The sequence below is a fragment of the Oreochromis niloticus genome, linkage group LG3 (assembly GCF_001858045.2).
Source record: "Oreochromis niloticus isolate F11D_XX linkage group LG3, O_niloticus_UMD_NMBU, whole genome shotgun sequence".
NCBI classification, from domain to species: Eukaryota; Metazoa; Chordata; class Actinopteri; order Cichliformes; family Cichlidae; genus Oreochromis; species Oreochromis niloticus.
Window position 1 is genome coordinate 19,789,681 of NC_031967.2, and position 17,051 is coordinate 19,806,731.

Below are 17,051 nucleotides of genomic sequence, written 5' to 3' on the forward strand. Positions count from 1 at the left end.
TAAAAATGAAGACTTGCCAAATAGAGATCCGGACGGTGACCTTTTCTTTTTTTTCAAAGAAGAACAGAAGTCGCAGCTGCCCGCAGGTCGAAACAGCGACGTTATTTTCTTGGTCATGTGGTCGCGGTATGACGCGTAGTGGTCCAGTCAGAGGCTCTCTCTACAAAACAAGAAATAGGGATCATTTTAATTTAACAGAGAAAACAAATCCATGGGTGTTTGTTGTTTGACGTTACATTTTATCACCAAAGTTTTGTAAACGAACAGTCAAAGGGGCTCCACTCCAATCACATAGATTTACCTCAGCCTGTTTTTTCCCTTTTCTTTCTCTCTCTCTTTATTAAGTAGCCAATAAATAACACACTAAATAACACTAAGCCATTTGCATCTGCCTATATGCAAAGGATGTGTTATTCCACTTTCGTTCGCGTGTCAGGATATGATCGGGTCCAAGTGAATTAAATTTCCACATGAGACCGCGACAACGAGGCTCGTAAAGAGCTCCGTATGTTGTTGTTATGATGAAAATACAAAAATGGGATACACAATCTGTACTCATTCCATGATAATAATAATAATAATAATAATAATAATGATAATAATAATAATAATAATAATAATAGTTGTAAACTCTAAAACTTTCGTCTCATCTAAACATAAAAAGGAAGAGGAACTCAGTCCGTTTGATGGAAAGCTGGAAATGTAAACACTGACGAGCTGCATTCAAAATCACAATGTTATAAAAAGTCTCTTCCAGTTTTAAAAATTACGCTAAGGTGTATCAAACAGTGTCTGCCAGTATTTTATGACCACTTGGACTTTTGCATGGAGACTCTCCAGTGGATCATGTGCCCTTTGAGCGGATTTCAAGCTGACACGAGTGAGTAAGCTGCTCCCCTGTGCCTGCCTGCGCAACAATCCCATGGCGCGCGTAGTATAGAATCTCAACTTTCTTCTCTTTAAAATATAAAATAATCATTGTATAGAACCTGCTCTTAAATAGAAAGTTCAATCTGAACTTGCAGCAAACAGCGACATCGGTGGACAACAAGAAAAGAAGGTGAGCCGATGGTTCAAAGTCGAAACTATTCCTGGGTGAAAATATGGAATATGAGATGGTGCAACAAAGAGCTGGATATTTTTAACAAATAAACTCAGATTTTAAAAAAAGCAAAACAATTTATCCTCAAGGAGAGATTCAAGATGATCAGCTCCAGGAAACGGAACCTGGAAGAAGTGAACACAGAAGAGACGAAAAAACTAAGAGAGGATGCAGATGCGGGTGAGTTGAAGTCTTTTATACTGAACACTTGCTGGACAAAAATAAATAAATAAATAAATAAATAAAACTAAAGCACCGCATACAGCAGGATTTATAAAGCTGTAACTGTCACAGAAAAGAAACATCTTTAAACCATATCCCCATAAGGCCCAGGCTACATTATACATTCAGAGATCACTTTATTAGGTACACCTGTTCAACTATTCTATAAGGCATCTAATAGCCAGTCACAGGGCACCAACCCACTGCATGTGGACATGGTCAAGATGACCTGCTGACGTTCACGATGAACATCAAAACCAGGAAGAAAAATGGTTTAAGTGACTTTGAATCGCTGATGCCTTGGCAGTTTGAAATATTTCAAAAACTGCTGATCTACTGGGATTTTCCCACACAATCTCACATCACATAAGAGTTTTCATAAATAGATACAACAAACGTATTGGTCTGTCAAAAACTGTAAAATTAATTACTTATACATGCTTTAAATATGCATAATTATTGTGGCTGAGGTCTTTAAAATTTTTGTAATTTTTTCTACAGTCATTTATAAAAATTATGCTATTTTTTTCTTTCTTTTTTCCCCAAAGTAATCCAGCAGAAGAAATTTCATGGCCTGAAAAATCAAGGAGCCACATGTTATCTCAACAGCATCATGCAAGTTCTCTTCATGACACCTGAGATTCACGACAGGTGGGAGATTTTAGATTGCTTACATTTCACATCTGATGCTAATTAGAAACAAATAAACAAACAAATATACCGCTTCTCTGTGGAACCAGCTTCCAGTTTGGATTCAGGAGACAGACACGATCTCTTCTTTTAAGATTAGGCTTAAAACTTTCTTTTATGTCATAGCTTGTAGTTAAGACTGGATCAGGTGATCCTCAGTCCTCCTTTATTTATGCAGCAACAGGTTTAGGGGGGTTCCCATAATGCACTGAGCATTCCTTCTTTGGTTACCTCTCTTTTCACTCTCCATGTGTTTATAAACCACTCTGCATGTAATCATTAGTAGGTATTAAACTCTAGCTTCATGGTGACTGGACCGTAAAAAGTCAATATTACATAAGAAATAACTGTTTTCCTGAAGGTTGGATCCAGAATCACAGAAAATAGACCAAGAGCTGAGAAACATCTTTGAACTACTAAAGAAAAGAACGTGTGGAACAGAAAAGATAACAAAGACTTTGGAGATCCATAATGGTGAGATGACCAGTTGGTAAAACATAAACATCAAAGGTAAACTCAAAGAAAAGGTCACATAGTGGCTGTGATGAGTAACATTTACATGTAATTTTCAGTTTCTCAGCAGCGTGATGCTGCCGACTGCCTGGATCTGATTTTATGTAAGGTCAGCCCACGGGTCTCTGAGGTGAGAATCTTACCATCCAAATAACACTGAGAAACCAGAATGTTTTCTAACTGATATTTCTGTGTTAAAGCTTTTTGAGGGTCAGCTGATGTACACAACAAAATGCTCCAAAGGCCACGTCATCAATGAAGAGACAAATCCTTTCTGGACTCTTCCACTGTCTCTCAGAGACAACCCTGATGAAACATACAGCATGGTAAGCAGCAGCCAGGGCTCAGACTGCACCTCTGGTCATGCTGTTTTTGAGTTAATGGAGAGATAATTCTGTCATTGGTACAGAAAAGTACAAAATGTGATGCTAAAGAAAGCTTATTATTGTGATTTGTAATTAATATATATATATATATATTGGCTACAAAATATTTTGTCCACTTTCTTTCCTGGGCTTCCTCCACTCAGTCCTCCTATGGGACCATTAACTCCTGCTTAGACTCCTCAGACTCCCAGGACCATGTCAGGCCAGAGTATGGGGGTTACAATGAGCACGCTTTACTAGTGTGTGTGAAAGCTTTTCAGTTGTGTATGTGAATGTGTTTTACTAGTTGGTTTCTGTAACTAACTCTTTCTTTAAGAGCTTGATTTCTGCCCCCCTTCTTTTTTTAAAATTGCAACATGTATGTTTGTGCAGGAAGGAGGATTTGAAAAGATTTTCCAAACCAAGTCATACAGTGGAGACAACATGGTGTACTGTGAAGAATGTGAGAAGAAAACAGAGGCAACCAGTGTGAGTTTCTTAGTTTTTTTTTTTTTAAGCAGAGTCTGTTAGTCAAACTCTGCTGTGTGTAATCATCTCTCTTGTGGTTTTTAGAGATGTGAGATGGTGAAGTTTCCTCACATCTTGATTCTACTCCTGAAGAGATTTGACTTTGACTACTACACCATGTCAGATTTCAAGTCAGACTGCTGTGTCGCTGTGCCATCTGAAATGACAACAAATGTAAGAAGAAGTCACTCTGAAACCTGCTCTTATGTTTTTGTTTCTATAAACTCAGAACAAAACTAAGGAAATTTGTGTTTGGCCAATTGTTTCTTTGTTGTACAATGCTTCCTGGCATTTAATCTTGTATCTGTTGGAAAGCCTGTTTATTTCTCCTTTAAATGCTCCCACATTTGTAAGGAAATGCATTTGTAGGTTGAGCAGCAGTTACACCCATGAAAAACTTGCCAGATCTTCTCTGTCAATGCCAAACAGTTTACTCTGCTAATGACTCTTGCTTGGTGTTGTTTACAGTTTTTCTCAGTTGCTTTGGTGCATTTCTCACAACAGAATTAAACTTTGCACAATAGTTAGTTCAACCTCCACAACATGTAGTCGTTTTGGCACAACCTTGTGGCGGTTTCATGTTCATTTCGTCCAAAGGCAAATGCCTTTGGACATGAAGCAGTTGAGTAAGTACAAATATCTAAAGAATGGTCACTTTTGACTTGCTATTCATCACTATCTCCTTGCTTTTATCATGAATGTCACAATTATTTATACTTGTACCGGCTGAATAGTCATTGTCCATACAACTAATAGTCTTCATTTCATTGCTTGTGTCAGTGCACTCAAAATTATTGAACATCTTGTCAAACAATTTGTACACCCATTTTGAAAACCCTATTTTTAAGGAGTTTCCATGAAAATCTCCATAAATTACTTTTCTCAGGTGAACCTTATCTCACACTAATGAAAATTGGTGTGTGTTACTCTTACTTGCAACCAATGAAAAGCCTCTTCTACCCAGTCATAGGTGAATCGCGTTACAGTATCCCCTACTCTACAAGTATATATATAATGTAAACCAACAGACAGGATTGGCATGAGGTGCATACTGAATCTACAAAAGCTTGTGATGACATCACAGCAGAGTCCTGCAGAGGGTGGATTCGACACTCCAGAAGATACTTTCCCTGATGCATCGATAGAGCTGACATTCGCTGTGATGTTGATGCAAATATGTGGGCAGACAGACGGGAGCGTCTAGATATCAATGATTGATATGCAGCAGTGTCTGTTTTTCAGGGGTTTTTTTGTTTCATAACTACTGCAGTAAGGTTTACTGTCTAAGTTTATGTTTGCTGTAAAATGTTTGATTTACTGTATTTCCCCAGTTGCACAATGCTGTGCACAGTTTCAATTGAATATTATCAAGAGTGCATATGAAGTGTCTTGAGTTTCCTTTACAATTTATGGTTTTCAGACTTGACATGTCATTGGGAAGCACCTACAAAGAAATCCGTCACAATGAGAACATGTTCAAACCATTTGATTTTGTGACCAAAGGTGCTGGTGTAATGACTTGTAATTGTGACAGCCCAGACACTTTGATTGATATAAGTACTTGCTTTTGATGAATATATTATCTGTTTTGATTACGGGACTTGCTTTTGAAGCATTGACTACTTATTTTGAGCAACTGACTTGCTTTTGAACAACTGACTTTTCTTTTTGATGAAGTGACTCACTTTTGCAAGTTATCCACCATGTTTTGCAGTTTGCACTAATTGTTTTGAGAAGAGCCTTAGTAGTGGTGCAGAGATCAATTCTGTTGTGAGAAATGCACTACTATGCATTAGTAGCATATGGAAGAACCATACACAGCCACAAGAGCCTGAGACCTCCTCACGCTGGACACCAGCTTGGTCACTGCTGTGGGACTGGTATCCCACTCTTCAACTGCAAGTGTCACAAGTCAGCCAGTGTGGTCATGTTGGTCATTCTGACATGAAAAGCACCACGAAGCTGAGCCCACAAGTGTTCAGTGGTAATGAGGTCAGGACTGCGGGAAGGCCATCCCATCCTCTCCACTCCCAAACTTTGGAGGTAGTCTCTGATAAACCCCACTCTGTGGGAGCGAGGGATGTCATCTTGGAGGAAAGAGTTCAGCTCCAGACTGTGGCGATATGGGATTACTACTGGTGTCAGAATCTCATCTCGATATCACTCTTCACTGAGATTGCCTCCGCAAGTTTTTCCACTGAGGAAGATGACGCCCCACACCATTACACTGCCTCCACCAAATATGACTGCAAATCTGTAGAAGACCATCTATGAGCTGACAGTATGAGGAAATGGTCTTCTCTTGGTGTCGTCTTCTTGGGATGCTCACTGACCACCAGGATGTTTGTCAGACACAAACTGACCACTGCAGCAGGGTCCATGCTCACAGGTGCTGAGAATCTGGTACCTGGGGTATCAAACGCTGAGATTTATTACCAAGAAGCATTGTCAGGGCAAAGAAATAATCAAACACTGACTTCCTTACTTTTTGCTGTAATTTTGTATGTTCTTATGTCTCACTATGTTCTTTGTTGTAGGGCAAAAAGTACAAAGTGTATGGGATAGTGAATCACATGGGCAGTCTGAGAGGTGGACATTACACAGCCACTGTGCTGTCCAGGGAGGACCACACCTGGTATGACTGTGATGACTGTAATGTGACAAAGGTGACTGATTAAATATAATTTAAATATGCATCATATTTAAAACCTACAGAAAGTGTTACAACTGCAGGGCTCATTTTAATGTTAATCTTGCTTTTGTTGATGTGTACAGGCTGAAGAACAGCTGTTTGCAAAAACCAAGACATACAGGTAAGTTTAATTTTTGTTTAACAAGTCTGACACAGCAGATAGTTTACATCTAGAGCAGTTTGTGAGCTTTATTTACTAAACTTTCACAAAAAGATTTTTTTTTCAGTGGCAGTGTCACGGTTCTGGTTCTGCGACCGAGTGTTTTGTGTGTTTTAGTTTTAGTCTTTGATTATTGTTATTTTTTCAGTGTTTCCTGGTTTATTTTGAAAGAGTCTTGTTTGTCTCGGCTGTTTCCCTATGTGCTTCCACTTCCCCTGATCACCTCCTGTGTGTATTTAAGTCCTCTGTCTTCATTTGTTCTTTTTACCTTACATGTCTCGTCTTTGTATTCATAGTATTCATAGTCGTCATTGTTGTTCCATAGTTATCACCGTTTTCATAGTAAGTTTTAGTTTTTTCCAGTTTAGGTGTTAGTTTAGTTCTCCTCACTGTTCATGTTGTTTGCACTTGTCGTCATCAGCCCTAATAAAGGCTCGCCTTTGTTTAAAGACTACAGTTCCGCTTTCAGTGTCTGCATTTGGGTCCATTTACAAAACACACCGACGTACCCCGCCGTGACAGGCAGTTATTTTTACCACTTGTTGGGGCACTTTAATGTCTTTAATAAGCATGTATGACTGATGGATTACTGTACATTGTTGAATTTCTTTCTTGCTCTGTGTGAACTTCAAAATGATGGTTCAACAGTTCCAGGACTGCATATCTGGTCATGTACAGAGGTAAGATCACAAAACTACTGAACATCAAGAAATCGTTTAAGAAGTTCATTCAACACTGACAAATAATTACTATGTCTTTTGTGAAGCCTCAGAGAGAGAGTCAGAGGAATTGAAAGAACAACAGAGGACCAGGAGAAGAGTGGAAAAGGATGAACCAAAGAAAAGAAGAATGCATGAATACATAAAGAAATCTGGAGAAAAGAACATCCACGAGGATGCTCTGCAACCTGGCAAGAGTTCAGAGATAAAGACGAATACTTTTCTGATTACTTTCATCACTGGTTTTTTGGCCTTAATTGTAATACTTGCAATGATACTCACAGCTCTAAGCAGAAACTGATGGAGGGGGAGAAGGTCACCAGAATTTGTGGTTTTTGAAAATTTCAGCTTGTAACAGAACCAGTTTTGTCAAGGGAGAAATGAAAATGATATGAATGCATTTCACAGACAACTATGGTCGATGTTATGAAAGCAACTTTGTAGAAGCCATTTAAATAATTGCAAAATCAGTTGTTTGAAGTGTGAAGCTCAAAAAAGGTGCTGTGGTGATGATGATGATGTGGATGAATTTTAATCACCATGGAAGAAATTCAGGCATCAAAACTGTATTTTTCACATTGTCACTGTAAATTCTAACGCACAAAAGCAGCCATGACATGCAATGCTAAGATTTCATTAACGATCAAATAATAACTTTTGTATTCATAAAGTTTTCCCCAAAATTATAAAAAATAATTTTCCAAATAAATAAAGGGTCTCACTCCATAGTGAGTGATAGTGACAGAACAATATCAAATATTTGTTTGATGTGCAATTTAAAGTTCACCCAGAAGGAGGCACTGATCCAAAAATGTAACTAGAATGGTTATGGATATGTAATCTCTCATTGTTAATATTTAGCAATACTTTTTAAAAATATTAGAATTACTTATATATTTCTGGCTTTAATATTACATAATAGAAACTGTAAAAGTATGTTTATTACCTACTGTTGTTACCTGAAAACACAAAGACCAGCTATAAGAGTGGTATGCTGACATAGCCTATAGGCTACTTATAAACACTGACAACCTTTCAACTGATATTCTGCACATTGTCTTCCAATTTCTGAATCCTGTTGCAGACAATATTAATTGCAGTGTCCTGCCTTAATTTTTAGAGCTCACCATCCAAACCAATGTCCAACAGTCCAAAAGCAAAATGTAGCTGAGTGTCATGGTAGAGACTGAAGTGGTCCAGAGCTGCTGCTGTCAGATGTTCTCTCATCATCAAACTCTGTTGCGAAAGGTGGCTTGTATTTTCACCTTTAGCCACCAGGTGGCTTTTCTTCATATTTACTTTCTAATCGTTTACTCTGTATATCAGGTGTTTGAATTCAAGCAGTGATAGGTGCTGCTAGTTAGAGACAGTCAGCTTTTCTAATACCATGTTGCCTGCATGTTGCAGTGTGGAATTTGTTGTGTATGTGGATTACTGAGGTTTAATTTGTAAGGCAATTATACAGTTGCTGACTAATATACAAAATGTCTATATCTTTCACATTTAATGTTATTCCTTATCACTGTCTGATCGGAAACACACCACATCGTGTTTTCAGCCTCACTGTGATGGACTAAGTCCTCCTGACCTACAGTCACTGCTGCATCAAGTGCTTCTTTGCAGTTCACACTAACAACATACACTAATCCACATATTCACTGTGAACATGTAGATTATCATATGTTGTAAAAGGAAATAAACAAAACAAAAACTTGAGTATAGTTTCGCATGTAACTTTTTTATTTTCCCACCAAATAACTGAAACAATTAAAATATACTTCATGTTTTTAATATGATTTTACTCCCCCAGCTTCCCTCTCCCTTTTAAAAGCAGCTGAGATGCAACGTGATACATGATATAGACAATAATCATTCAAATCAGAAAGCCTAAACATGCGCTATTTACTAGAAATCTTATGCTCTCTAAACCTGTATTAATGACGATATATATCTAAACATATATCTTTAGTAATTGTAAAGTTCATTTTATAATACACAGTCAAGGTCCCAATAGATTTGGATCATTTCACTAAACTGGAAAATCACATGCCTTTCTCCAGTTTAACAACGTTGGATGGAATGGTATCAAGAGAAAATAATTTTATATTTGTGGCTTTTCCTGAGTTTTTTTTTATTGCAAACATTATCCTGCATTATAGATACATCAGTTTTCTCTTTGCATTCCCAGAATCTAACATTGCTGAGAAAAACAGTAAACTGAAGTGAATGGAGAGGATGCAACTCTGTTCAACTGGAAGCCAACTACAACAGATTGTTTCAGACAGAGAATGGCGTGCATGGTGCTGATCTAAGGCCAAGTGTAAGATTGTTTTGAACTGTGAAACAAGGAAAGCTACTCTAAAAGATTTTTTAAAAAATAGCTGGAAAAATAAACAAATGACATCAATATAACTTTCTTGGGAATACTTATTTACACACTAATTAATTATCATTTACAATCTTTGATAGTTAGTACTGAACTCTAAACAGGTATGATAAAAGTCTTAAAATCTAAAGGAAGACCCACAGATGACACAGTTCAGTCCCAGCTAGCAAAGATGACGCATGTTGTCCTTTGTTGCATCATATTTCAGTCCTGCTGTGCATCGATGATGATATCTGTCAGCCTCCATGGACCCTCGCCACCATCTGCACCACAGACAAGGGTTTGATCCCATATTCAGACAGAGATGCAGAGTCATTGTCCAGCGGCTTCCCTGCGACAATCAGCTGGAATTCAGCCATAAGATATCCTACACACACAACACAGGAGAGAGAGGAACCTCACTAAATATATAAACATGTCACAAATAAATATATCATGTCCCTGAACACCACTGAAGATTGTTTTTTTTAAGTTGCACTCAGACAGCACATGACTGTGGCCACTGCTCAACTAAAACTAAACTAAGTTTGAAAAATATTTAATTCAACTGTCATAAAATAATAACTGGAGACAAAACAAAACCTGAACAAACGTGTGCTCTCACAGTTTGTGCTACTAACTGACATACAACAACAGTAAACACGTACAAATGTGTGTGTGACTATGCTCATCTGTTAACACAGCCTGCCTAAGATGTCCACTTGAATGTGTGTTTGAAGTTGTTGTGTTTTATTACTGTGCTTCTTGATTGTTGCACCACACAGATACCGCGCATGACAATAAAACAAACTGAAACTGATACTAAACATAATTAAAACTAAACTAAATCGAAACGTTTTTAACAATAAAAACTAAACACAGTTTGAAAAAGATCATTTAAAAGATGAATAAAATAAATGAGGACATTTGAATATCAGATTTCTACATAATCACTCGAGACTTCTCTTTTTGACCTGTTTTGAGTTGTTGGGCTTACCTTTCTTGGGAAACAGTTGCGCTGCTTTCATCTTCAGGTCTTTCACGGTCTTCTGCTGCTTTTTGGAGTTGTTTAATTTGATAATCCCCAACTCACCCGCAGGTGAGCGGACAGACAAACAGCTGTACTTGCACATTGTGTTTGTCTGGATCGTGTGTGAGGCTGAGGAGCTCCTTCAGGTTCTGTTAAAGTCAGATAAGGTGAGAGTGTATTAGTCACTGAGATGGGCTGTCTCTGTTCAGCTGACGGCTCTGTCAGACAAACATGAAAACACACTTCAGGAATGTTAGGGAAGTTCCTGAGTTCTAATTTAGTTTCACTATCATTTTCACACAGAGATCACATGATTTATTTTAACACAACAAACTGTTTACACTGTCACACTCAGTGGATACTAACACTGTATCCATACTTATCAATACTTAAACGGCATCAAAAACTTTAGCTTATGTACTTTATCAGTTTCCTGTTCTGGTCAAAGTGTGGTTCACTGTTTGATTGCAGTACAGCAGAGCTCCAGAGGAGAAGATAGAAGTCAGTGGTCAGCAGCAGCCCGTATTTAATAGAATATTTGTATAAAGTGAAGTAAATTAGAGGGGAAGAGAAAGAGAGAGAGAGAGAGCTGTATACAGACAACAAACATACCAATTAATTAGATTGCTTTTGAAGGTTTAGGTTAAACTGAGGTTTGCAAAAGTGAAAAAAGATTAAATATGTTTGTAAGCACCATATTTCTTTAGTATTTAGTGCAAGGCACTGTATGCATGACATACCCCCAAAGGTTTGATCCTGGAGTCGTCCCTAGTGTAGAAAAAGTCTAACTATAACTTTGCTAAACATAAACAAAAAACAAATAAAAGAAAACAACAACAAAAACAACTTTTCCCCTCTTTTTAAGAATATTATTTGTTATATGTGTTATACTTGAATCTTGAGGGACGGTTTCCTCCTTATCAGTGCTCACTGTTAAAGGTCAAGCTCCATGTTCACGTCACTCGGAGTCATTAGTTGTTATGCTCGTAACCGCGTCAGACGTTTTTTGGTTGCATCTAGAGCGAGGATGGCCTCGTCCACGGGTCTGCTGCACAGGTAACACTCAGCGTGGTTCACTCACTGATGTGTGTGTGTGTGTGTGTGTGTGTTACATTTGCTCGTCTGTTTTCACAGGTAAAGACTCTTATGATCGGACTTTTTGTTATGTTTGGAAACTGCGCACGGGAGAGCGCGCGCTGTGCCCGATCATTCAGTGTCGCAGTCTGACATCACGGTGCTACTGAAACATGAAGCCGCCGATTAAAAACTTTGAATGCGAAGAAGAAACGGGCACTGTTGATCGAAGATCCCGCAACACTGCAGCGCGCACGCTGTTCTGACTCCAAGCCGGAGTTTGCTCTTTAACGTGAAAACCGGAAGTGTTCATTCAGATCTGTTTGTTGTTGTTTCGCAGTGCCACGCCCCCAAGAGTGCCAACAAAACATGAAAAGTGTTACGACCCTCATGACCCAACACTTAAGTTTGTCGATAAGGAGGATGATTTGGACTGTAAGTATCACGTGGGCACTTTTCAAAGTAATGGAGCAACAGTAAAAAACAAAACAAATGCATAAACCAATGTAAGAACAGACATTAGCATTTATTTCTGTGTAACACTGATCTTTTGCTTGTGTGTGATTGTTCTCAGTTTTGTATGAAGGCTTCAAATCTCTCAGAGCTCAGATGTCCTGTGGTCACGCTGTGACCCCGACCTCTCTCACCAACTGGTGTCGCAGGTTGTTGGACCAGGTAGGTGACTAAAGGTTGTCTTTGTTAAAATAAACAGTACGTAGCAACAAGCTAGAGTGATGGGGAAAAAGAGAGAAACAAATGATGATCACTGGGATGGTGTTGTGGTGATTGGGACTGAAAAGCTTTACAATTACAAGGAAAAACCAGGCAACGGAACCCAGGGAATGACAGCTATATATCTGGTTCAAACATATGGTAATTATCAAGGAGGCACTCAGGTCTGCTATACTTTAGACAGAGACGCGGCTGGTCATAAAATAGTTTGACAGGTATTTAAAACAAACCAATTGCACATATACCGTTAATCACTTCAGGGCTGTAGCTCACCAGTGAGCGAATGGATTGCCAGAAGAAGACCAGAGAATCACCAATCCACAGGTGCATCTCACCTCTAATTAACACTCAAATTAAAGTTTATCTCAAACCAGGGCTGTCTACACCGGCTCTCGCTTACCCTTACCCACCCCTGCTGCTTGTCTTGTGTTTCTACACGGCGTTCCAAATTATTATGCAAATGATATTTTCTCTGTTTTTCCTAAATAGTCGATAAAAATGACAGTTGGCATAATTTTCAAGTCATCGACCAATAGAGTATAATTCAAATGTTACTGAACAAAACTCCCACTGAAAACAGTATGTCTTTCAAAAATAAAAAACTTAAAATGCACTGTTCCAAATTATTACGCACACAGAGTTTCAAAAGATTTCATAGGTTGTAGAGAATTGAAAATGGTCATTTGTTGAATTTGCAGCATTAGTAGATCAATTTCACAGACATCAAAAGCTATTTCAATCAAAAACATCTTAACAGGTCAAGTTACATATTAACATAAGACCCCTTATTTGATAGCAGTTTTACAATTCTTGCATCCATGGAACTTTTAAGTTTTTGGAAAGTTTCTACTTGAATGTCTTTGCAGGATGTCAGAATAGCCTCCCAGAGCTGCTGTTTGGATGTCAACTGCCTCCCACCCTCATATTTTTTTTTTTGCTTGAGAATGCTCCAAAGGTTCTCAATAGGATTGAAGTCAGGGAAGAATGGGGACCACACCATGAGTTCCTCTCCTTTTTACGCCGATAGCAGCCAATGATGCAGAGGTATTCCTTGTAGCATGAGATGGTGCATTGTCTTGCATGAAGATGGTTGTGTTGCTGAAGGCACAGTTCTTCTCTTTCTACCATGGAAGAAAGTGGTCAGTCAGAAACTCCACATCCTTCGCAGAGGTCATTTTCACACCTTTAGGGGCCCTAAAGGGGCCGACCAGCTCTCTCCCCGTGATTCCGGCTCAAAACATGACTCCACCACCTCCTTGCCGATGACGCAGCCTTGTTGGGACATGGTGGCCATCCACCAACCATCCACCACTGCATCCATCTGGACCATCCAGGGTTGCACTGCACTCATCAGTGACCAAGACTGTTTGAAAATTAGTCTTCATGTAGTTCTGGGCCCACTGCAGCCATTTCTGCTTGTGAGCATTGGTTAGGGGTGGCCGAATAGAAGGTTTATGCACAACTGCAAGTCTCTGGAGGATTCTACACCTTGATGTTCACAGGGCTCCAGAGGCACCAGCAGCTTCAAATATCTGTTTGCTTCTTTGTAATGGCCTTTTAGCAGCTGCTCTCTTAATCTGATGTATTTGTCTGGAAAGATCCTTCATCATTGTGCCTTTATCTGCACGAACCCATGTGTGCTCTGACTCAGCCACAAATCTCCTAACATTATGGTGATCGCGCTTAAATTTTGGTGAAATATCTAAGGTTTTCATTATGTGTCCAAGGCATTCAACTATTTCACGCTTTTCAGCAACAGAGAGATCAGTTTTCCTTCCCATATTGCTTGAAAATGGTGGTCTGCTTAATAATGTGGAACATCCTTCTTTAGTAGTTTTTCCTTTAATTGGGCTCACCTGGCAAACTAATGATCACAGGTGTCCGAGATTGATTTCAGTGATACAAAGAGTCCTGAGACACAATTCCATCCATGAGTTTAATTGAAAAACAACTTATTTAATCTTTATGACACTTAAACACAATTTGCATAATAATTTGGAACGCGGTGTATGGTGTATTGACAGTCATATGCTTTTTGTGCTGGGGTGTTTTTTTTCTGTTCTCAAACTGTTCTCCCATTAGGAGCTCAGTCTGAGTGGAGTTTTTTTTTCTCCTCCTCTCACCTCATGTTATGTATTTTCGTCATTGTGGTTGGTTTTTTTTCCCTATCAGCCTACCTCTCTGACATGTCTTCCCAATGTGATGTTTGTGTAAAGTTAGAACAGAGGGTTCCTTTGTAAGTGCGCACGCGCCATTAGCATGCTGCCTGCTGTAACCTATAATTTCCTTCGGGATTAATAAAGTATTTCTGATTCTGATTCTGATAAATAACCACGGAACATGGAAGTATATCCCACCAGCAAAGCCACCCACTGACCTCCACTTTAAGCCTTCAGCTTCTGAATAAAAAAAAAAAAAAGAAAAGGTTATTTATAGATCCAAAACATGAAGACAATCAAACTCACCCTCATGGTAGTAACAAACTGGTCATCTGCAGCTATAAAAAGGTCCTTCCAGTGGTGTAACAAACATTAGGATAATACAAACCAAAACAGGGCTTAGGCTTTTCTTTTTCATGTTATTGGTGTGGCCTTTCACAACAGTCCCAGTTTCTCATGTGGCTCCTCAGGAAAATTAATTGTCCACCTCTGGGATCAGGTTTTACCAGATTTGGGTTTTTTCGCTGCAGCTTCTCTGGTGATTAACTGACTTTTTAAATAATGCTCTGCTAAACAACTTTATATCCACATTGTCCATGGCGAGGTTAAAGTATTTTGAGAAGTCATGTCATTCTTTTGTACCTCAGGAGTTTAGGACTTATAAAACAGTATTTAAAATTAGATGAGTAACCAGTGAATGTACAAGCCTGTATGGAAACACTGGTACTATAGATTCTGGATTACTGCTCTTACTGCCTTATTTGGCTTTTTTGATACTCCAGTGCAGCTTTTAATTACACCTGTGCTTTTATAGCTGTGACCTTTGAATGTTTTCTGTGTGAAGAGCCTTTGTACAGATGACTTTAAGACAGAATTAAGCAACAAAAATCATTACAGAGTTTCAGCAATGCAGCAATGCATTTCTGATGGATGAGGAAATATTTTGATTGTGATTTGTTTCATTAGCTATTGAGCAACCTTTTCCCACAATATAGAGTTTAATATTTTAAGCTTAACTGGAAAAAAAGAGGAAAAAAATATTTCATCAACTTGTTTGGAAAAAGTCTGATAATTCTCTCATCTTTCAATATCTCAATATAGGGTGAAAGCAGATTTGTGTGTGGCGGGTCTGGTTGCAGTGCTGAGTGGACTTTTTCAGAGGTTTGGAAAATGGCCCTTCTGACCCCTCAGGAAACTGAGCATTTTCGAAAAAAATTGGCGGTCAACGCTGCCTTGCAGACGCTTATTACCAAATCGGTAAGTATCTAATTAGAATAGTATAATGTCATGAAAATAGAAATGTATTTCTTATAAGATTTAGTTCTTATTAAATATTGTAACTCTCTTGTCTCCATGTAGTGTCCTGTATGCAGATCCACTGTGACGAGAGAGAATGGATCAGACTTGAATGTCCTCTGTGAAGTGTGCACAGCAGATAAAGGACAGCCGTTTGAATTCTGCTGGCAGTGCTTGAGGGAATGGAAGGGTCCACGGCCTCGGAAAGACCGCTGTGAAAATGATGGCTGCTGTAACCAGTCACTAAAAACACTAAAAGAATGCCCAGATATCAGCTTTGATTCAGTGAAGGGAGTCCACGGCTGTCCCTCTGTACGTGCCTGTCCCACCTGTGGGTTACTGCTGGAGCACAGCAAGAGGCGATGTAAATCTCTTCCCTGTCCTCGATGTAAGGTGAAGTTCTGTTTTGTGTGCCTGAAGATCTTCACTGAATGCATGAAAACAAGTGACCCTTATGCAGCATGCTCCAGTGGTGTAGCTCCCAGACAGACATCGATACCTGTATGGAAGAAGAAATAATGAAAAAAACACAAAGCTCCCAAGTTTCACTTTTAATCCCTTTTCTGTAAATGATATACCATGATTTTTTTTTGATTTTTTTTACATGACCTGTGTTTTTATTCACTTGTTATAATTCTCTGTTCTGTTGGAGCACTTATCAGATATAATCAATGTTGGCTTATATTGATGAGAAATTTGCTACCAAATGTGATCTTTACAGCTGTATTATGTCTGAATCATAACGACAATAAACTTGAAAAATGTTGTTCATTCATAAATTTGAAAACAAGTTAATCATACATTCATACATTCTGTGATAAACTCATTCTTTGCCTCAATATTTAGTTATTTTATATTATCCTGTCATTATCTGTTGCATCTTCAGCATCAGCATCTTTGGCATTAGCATCTTCTAAATTGTTCTAAATTTTATACATTTAATTACAGGTTGTAAAGCTAAAATACAGATTAAAATAACTGACAGATAAAAATAACTCACTTATTACAGAAGAATATTAAGAAAAGCTAAAAATGAATGAAAACATAGTTCACTTTGAAACACACTGAATAATTGATTGGCTACATTTTAAAATAACACTTTAAATACATTAATCATTGTAAAATTAGAATAGTCAAAGTTTATCTGCCTCGGACCTCTGGACCTGTTCACTTTCATCCACCAGGTGGCACTTTGTTTACTCTGTACATGAGGTCTGTGAATTAGAGGGGTGCTTCCAGTTAGACACAAATGTTTTTAACCTTCCTGTTGTGTTCGGGTCAAAGACTCCCGCCGAAATGTATCCACACTGCACCATGAAGGCTGCATGGTGTTTAAAACATTTGTGTCTAACTGGACGCACCCCTCAGTGCTCTAATTCATGTGCAGAGTACACAAAGCTCCAC

At 38.5% G+C, this 17,051-nt stretch overlaps 2 protein-coding genes and 1 long non-coding RNA gene across 7 annotated transcripts; 2 read left to right on the forward strand and 1 right to left on the reverse strand.

Moving 5' to 3' along the window:
- Positions 1-915: 915 nt before the first annotated feature.
- On the forward strand, positions 916-8,233 carry LOC106098528 (ubiquitin carboxyl-terminal hydrolase 47). Of its 2 annotated transcripts, XM_019354098.2 has the most exons (12): positions 916-1,060; positions 1,192-1,282; positions 1,873-1,975; positions 2,376-2,488; positions 2,587-2,657; positions 2,728-2,853; positions 3,286-3,381; positions 3,466-3,594; positions 5,958-6,086; positions 6,196-6,233; positions 6,921-6,952; positions 7,039-8,233. In XM_019354098.2, exons 2-12 carry the CDS (start codon positions 1,204-1,206, stop codon positions 7,290-7,292), a joined length of 1,170 nt encoding a protein of 389 aa, XP_019209643.1. In that variant the 5' UTR covers positions 916-1,060; positions 1,192-1,203; the 3' UTR covers positions 7,293-8,233. The 2 variants fall into 2 exon arrangements, with proteins under 2 accessions (XP_019209643.1, XP_019209640.1); XM_019354095.2 differs by having other exon boundaries at positions 916-1,282.
- A 475-nt stretch (positions 8,234-8,708) lies between these two features.
- LOC109198714 (uncharacterized) lies at positions 8,709-11,142 on the reverse strand. Of its 4 annotated transcripts, XR_002059369.1 has the most exons (4): positions 11,127-11,141; positions 10,808-10,867; positions 10,354-10,535; positions 8,709-9,744 (listed from the first exon to the last, which is right to left on the reverse strand). It is a non-coding gene; the product is annotated as an uncharacterized LOC109198714 (long non-coding RNA). The 4 variants fall into 4 exon arrangements; XR_002059370.2 differs by lacking the exon at positions 10,808-10,867 and having other exon boundaries at positions 11,127-11,142; XR_002059368.2 differs by lacking the exon at positions 11,127-11,141 and having other exon boundaries at positions 10,808-10,868.
- An 18-nt stretch (positions 11,143-11,160) lies between these two features.
- Positions 11,161-16,426, forward strand: LOC100700750 (probable E3 ubiquitin-protein ligase ARI5). Its single transcript, XM_003449384.5, has 5 exons — positions 11,161-11,442; positions 11,801-11,895; positions 12,035-12,135; positions 15,453-15,608; positions 15,711-16,426. Exons 1-5 carry the CDS (start codon positions 11,336-11,338, stop codon positions 16,164-16,166), a joined length of 915 nt encoding a protein of 304 aa, XP_003449432.4. The 5' UTR covers positions 11,161-11,335; the 3' UTR covers positions 16,167-16,426.
- The last annotated feature ends 625 nt before the right edge of the window (positions 16,427-17,051 follow it).